Source organism: Morone saxatilis, unplaced genomic scaffold (assembly GCF_004916995.1).
Source record: "Morone saxatilis isolate NCDOM2014 unplaced genomic scaffold, NCSU_SB_2.0 Contig10, whole genome shotgun sequence".
Taxonomy (NCBI): Eukaryota; Metazoa; Chordata; class Actinopteri; family Moronidae; genus Morone; species Morone saxatilis.
The window spans coordinates 12,037,355-12,042,993 of NW_023339652.1; the positions used below are offsets into that span (position 1 = coordinate 12,037,355).

Consider the following 5,639-nt stretch of genomic DNA (forward strand, 5'->3'; position numbering starts at 1 on the left):
AATGCAGTTTCTACCACTGTCACCCTATAATATGGTTTTCTTGCTGTCATGTACCCCTAAAAAAAAAAATCAATAAAAATGATTGATGATGATGATTTTACATGATTTTAAGCCTGAGTAGACAAGTATTTGGATGAAACCTACCGTTTGTGAAAATCCTGTAGTTAACTAAGGATTGTGTGTCTACAATTTTTGGTTTTAAATATGTATATCAGAAAGAAAATACCACAGAGCATGATTTTTATACCCTCATGAACACTAACAATAACAGGAACTGAAGTTGCTGTAAGCACACATGACTTAAGATTCTGACCTGGTTGCGCCCCTGTTGTTGAACAACCTGTTGGACCTTAGCTGCTCGTAGAGCATCTTGATTTCAGCCAGGCCTGGCAGAAATACAAGCACTGCACCTGGATACAGAAACAAAAAGGTTACACCAATACGATCAAAGCCAAGAGTCTTGAATGCACCTGGACTAGACTGAGTATACAGGGGTGATCCTTACCTGGAGGGTAGTCATGTTTTCCATCCACAATCCACTCCAGCAGGCTCTCCACCAGGTCCATGTTGATCTTGTCCAGGTCCATTGCAGAAATGGTCTTCAGCACAGACCTCTTTGTATCTGCATCAACAGCACAACAAAAAAGCAACACTTTATTCAGATAAGACCAAGGAGAGGCAGTTTAAGAACCCATACAGCAGATCAGTTCAGTTTATGATCCTTATTCTAAAGTCACCTTTGTATCTGACCGTGAGCTCCTCCAGGCTGAGCTGCTGGTCTGGAATGGAGTCTTTGACAAAGTCCTTCTTACAGAGAGACATGAAGTTCCACATGTCATCACCTAAGTTGTCCACCATGTCCCTTCCTTTGCTTCCTCGCCCGCTTGTAGAAGACGAATTCTGTTTCCCTGAGCGCATGTAAGGGCTGCCATCCTCAATGACATAGCTGGGAAAATAAAGAACATTGGGATGTTTTAGATCTGGACCTGTTGTCTCTCACTACAATCTATGTATAACTTAGAAATCTTGATTGTCAATATTGTAATTTTTGTTGCATGTCGGTCTGTCCTGGATGAGGGTTTTTGGGTGAGTTTTTCTTTACTTACTAAATATTTGTTGGAGTGAAGGAGGATGTACTTACCGGGTTTTAGTGATGGCATCTTCAAGAAAGAACTGGTCGACAGGAAAAGTACGCCCTGAAATGAGAGAAATTCACTCAATTTATGGCACGAGGTCTGAGTTGGACCTGTAATGTGCATATCATGTCTAAAACAGATTCATTACCTGGTATGTGGACAGTGGGACAGTTGTAGTAATACTCAGAGAAGAGGTTAGCGTTAAGTGTGGCGCTCATTAGAATGATCTTCAGGTCTGGCCTCTGCACAATCAGGTCTTTCAATACCAACAGCAGAAAGTCACTGACAAAGAAAAGATGAAACAAGAGATAAAGTGACCAAAAAACCAGCTACAAAGAAATGTATAAATATTTGCCCGCTTAAAGAAACATCTGAGAATGAATAAACTGCAAAAGCTGTTAAGCGACAGCTGAAAATGCCCGAAGGAAGAGCGTAGATGCACACTGTCTGCACCATATGTGCAGGGTGATCTGCATAATCTCACCTCTCCTCCGTTCGCTCGTGCACCTCATCCACAATGACGTGTGTGATGCCTTTGAGGTCCGCCTCGCCCTCCAGTCTCCTCAGTAACACGCCTGTGGTGCAGTACAGCAGTCTGGTGGCAGACGTCTAACAGAAGAGAATGGTCAGTGATAAAAGAGGTTCAAAACATTATTTTAGAATGTAAAGTTTGGCTACATATACTTTGACTATGCTCCATATTAGATGTATACGTCAAATGTGCCCCTACCCTAACGGTCTCCAGGCGGATCTGGTAGCCCACTGAGTTGCCCAGACACTCTGCACGCTCCTGTGCCACTCTCTGGGCCACGGAGATGGCAGAGATACGGCGCGGCTGAGTACAGATGATGTTGGCCACGTGCTGCGCTCCACCACTTAATGATGCATCCAGAATGAACTGAGGGATCTGAGTGGTCTTACCACACCTGCAGAGAAGTAACAGGACATAAACAGGTGTGAATAGCACGAGCAAGAGAATGTAGGCATGTTTTTCCTTCAACCAAATAAAAGGAAACTAAAATAGCATTTTTCCCCCATACCCAGTCATCCCGCTGACCACCAGCACCTGGCACCGGTCTAACAGGTCGAGGATGTTTTCTTTTTCGTTCCAAGCCGGCAGTTTTCTCCTCTGCTCCAACATGGACCTGAAACGCCTGGATGACTAGGTGGACAGAAAGATGGAGGGACGGCAATGTATTATAAAGACACATACAGTTGGAGAGGATTTGTAGTGAAATAAAAGGTCAGGATAAGACATTGGTTAGTCTTCTTTTACCTGTTTCTTCTGGAACTCTCGGCACAGCTTGCCGTTTTCTTGCAGAAGGTTGTCGATCTTCAGGTTGTGCTTATTCACCATCTTCTTCCTCAGATTAACGTAACTCTCACTCTCGACTGGAATGGCCTCCTCCTCATCTTCCTCGTCCCTCTCATCCAGCTCTTCTGCCTCTGCTGTCTCTTTCACTTTAAAGACAGAAGCGGTGTAAACGTATACACATAAACACAGTGTTGAGCTTTACTTGGTGAAAATAGTGACAATAAATAAATATAAAGTAAATAATCTTGTTGACTCACAATCTATGGGTCTCTGGGTGTTAGGTGGAGCAGTCCTTCTGCTGGTGGTGTGATTACTGCTACTGGTACTACTACTCCTGGTTTCCTCAGAAGCATTGCTCTTCACACTTTTACTCTTCGCTATGGGAAGAGAGAGTGGAGGAACCGCCACAACAGGCGGCGGCGTGCTGTATTTGTGATGACCGACAGCCAGCAGTTCATTCATGGTAGTTTCATCCTCACATATGGTGATCAGAGTGTAAACAACAGGCTCGCTGCTCTTTGCTGCGGCCAGCGCCTCTCCAAACAATCTTTCAGTCACGCTGAGCCTCCCTGCAGCCGCGACAGACTCGTCGGTGGTGCTGAAGGCGACTATTGGTGCTTGAAATGGGTAACGGTTTCCTTTGGGGAAACGGATCTCTAGTTCATACTCAGGAGGAGAGAAGCTGCTGAAGCCAGGCTGGCTCTGGCTCGTCAGGTCTGGGGAACCAGCCCCAGGTCTCCCTTTAGTGGGGAGCTGGTGCTTAAACTTGCATTTTGCCCCAAACCGGCAACCCTGCCCTTTCAGGAAGAACCGGCAGACGTCGCGGATGTTAACAGCTCCTTCACCGCCTCGACTCCCCGCTTGCCTGCCACTCCTGGCAGCATTGTCTTTAATGAATGAGAGGTCCAGGGTTACTGTCCAGACCGCATTGGCAATGCGCTCATTGAAGCGCTCTCCGTAAATGGCAGTTAGAGCCAGAGCTTCTTCCTGTCTCTGGCTCAAACACTCATCCATAGGCACCGCTTCAAGGCCATCGGGGGAAACAGCTTTCTGGCCGTAGCGCTCGCTGAAAATCTGGTGGAGGAGCTGCTCCAAAGTGGCCCCGAATTCCCCTCCACCAGACTCTAATGCCTGCTTGCTGCGCTCCCTGTCAAACCCGTACCTACACAGAGGAAAGATGAGAAAACAAAGGGTTACAAGACTCACATCATAGCAGCAACTGTCAACTCCTGCCTAATGAAAGAAATAAACACATCTGTACATCACCTGGAGAGTTTTCCTATGGCAAATAAGGAGATGACAGGTTCAGGGGTGGGCCCTTCATCACCAGACTCATATGGCTCATATGCCGGGCTCTCTGCTCTCTCCACAGGCTCGTCATTAGTGCCCCAAAACTGGCCTTCCTCGCGGTGGTCCAACTCATCAAATTCCTCCTCATTCTCCTCTCCCCCCGAATAATCTGAATCAGATTCACTGAGGCATGGAGGACGATATGAGTTCATGTGAGCTAGCAGTGGAAAAAAACATCCCCAATTACCCTCTTAGTAAAATGTACTCACTCATACGGCTCATCGAAGTCCTGGGACTGCAGATCCCGCAGCAGCTCCTTGAGTTGTTCTTGATTCTCATTAGTCATGAATATCCTCTGCAAGGGCATGGTGCTCACCTCCGGCCTGATGCTGTCAGCAGGCTTCGGGCACGTTCTGGTCCTCGCCAGGGACCTTGGGAGAGCCTTGCCGCTGCCTTTCCAATCGCCTCCGACATCCCTGCCTCGATCTCTACCTCCTCCCCTTCCTCGACCTCCATCCCTGCCACCTCCACGGCCACCGCCACCGCCACCTGCACGGCCGCCACCGCCACCTCCACGGCTGCCGCCTCCACCTCGTCCTCTGCTGGGTCTGGAGAGAGAGAGAGAGAGAGATAGAGAGGGAGAGGGTAAAAGAGAAGATGAGCACACCGGGATGAATCTTAAATGAATTAATTCCTTTGCTATAAGTGTATACCTGCTGGAGCGAGAGGGTCCGAAATCAAGGCTGAAATCATCGTCATCATCCCAGCCAGCAGCTCCTCCTTTCCTACTTCCACCTCCGCCTCCTCCTCCTCCTCCGCCTCCTCCTCCTCCACCACCTCCGCCTCTGCCTCCACCTCCTCTTGGCTTGTTAAATCTCCCCCCTCCTCTGTTTGGCTTCCCACCTCTTCTCCTCGCACTCATTTCTCTGTGAACAGTTTCATCACAGAAAATACATTTTTTTTCCCCCAACAGTCTAGCTTTAAAAGTATCACCACCCACACATCACTGATGGCTCAAAATACACTGCTGTCACACCAAAGTGCACTCACCTTCAATCAGTGTCCTTTCATAGCAGCAAACTATCTGTTTAGAGAGAGAGGGGCATAAAAAAAAGCATAGTTTGAATACCTCCTATGAGCCCTGGGAGTATACGATCACCCTGCATACACCAGAGAGAGCTGCTAGTTGCGGAGCCGGGCAGCACATCCACTGCAGTGCACAGAGTCTGGCTCGTTGTGGCAGCTCAGTTCAAGCGCAGGCAATGAGATGGTGGCTGACACACAGCGCTGGTGGCTACAATTATGCAATCAAACCGGGCGTGAGGACCGACAACCCAACCGGAGCGACGGCCATTTAACTCCACGCATGGCTGCCCGAGAAAGGGTTTCGTTAGCAGGCTGTGAAAGACCTGGATGTAGCTCGTATCGGATGAACAACGTGGTGTTGTGTCAGTCAGTGAAGTATAACAAGCTGCAGCTAGGTAGCAAGCTAACAGCTAGCGAGCTCACTTCTGGCTTCAGTGAGCTGACGGAGAGGAGCTTTCTCAAAAGTCAAGTCGACAGGTTTGAATGCTTAATAGTGCCATGAGGATATGGAAGTATGCCGTGAGCGATAAAGTGTTAAAGTACTTGAAGAACTTAACTTTCATAACAAACGTGAACAAACCTGAGACAGCTGTGTCGACCACCGGTAGCCTGCATCTTTTTCATTGGTCGACACACCGAGTTCAAAGTTTCTTTTCCGGTGTCCGGTAACGTTGGAGCTCGGAAATACTTTGTAAATGTAACGCAATATCTGTAGGTTGTTGGGCTAAATTAAATGCGACATATTTTGAGCTAAACTAATATTTTTTTTTTTAAATTAAAATTGTAACGTTGTTTAAAAAAAAAAAAAAAAA

General features: G+C 47.4%; 1 protein-coding gene across 1 annotated transcript in view; it reads right to left on the minus strand.

Moving 5' to 3' along the window:
- The window catches only part of dhx57 (DEAH (Asp-Glu-Ala-Asp/His) box polypeptide 57), a 9,895-nt gene extending 4,437 nt beyond the window's left edge, over positions 1-5,458 (minus strand). The window contains exons 1-15 of the mRNA XM_035677418.1: positions 5,408-5,458; positions 4,792-4,825; positions 4,455-4,667; positions 4,011-4,349; positions 3,718-3,924; positions 2,709-3,613; positions 2,413-2,597; positions 2,177-2,298; positions 1,867-2,062; positions 1,621-1,745; positions 1,285-1,418; positions 1,142-1,196; positions 738-946; positions 506-622; positions 314-410 (exon numbers count right to left, since the gene is read on the minus strand). Coding sequence (XP_035533311.1) covers positions 314-410; positions 506-622; positions 738-946; positions 1,142-1,196; positions 1,285-1,418; positions 1,621-1,745; positions 1,867-2,062; positions 2,177-2,298; positions 2,413-2,597; positions 2,709-3,613; positions 3,718-3,924; positions 4,011-4,349; positions 4,455-4,663 — 2,900 coding nt within the window. The 5' untranslated portion in view covers positions 4,664-4,667; positions 4,792-4,825; positions 5,408-5,458. The remainder of the gene's footprint in view (positions 1-313; positions 411-505; positions 623-737; positions 947-1,141; positions 1,197-1,284; positions 1,419-1,620; positions 1,746-1,866; positions 2,063-2,176; positions 2,299-2,412; positions 2,598-2,708; positions 3,614-3,717; positions 3,925-4,010; positions 4,350-4,454; positions 4,668-4,791; positions 4,826-5,407) is intronic.
- Positions 5,459-5,639: the final 181 nt, after the last annotated feature.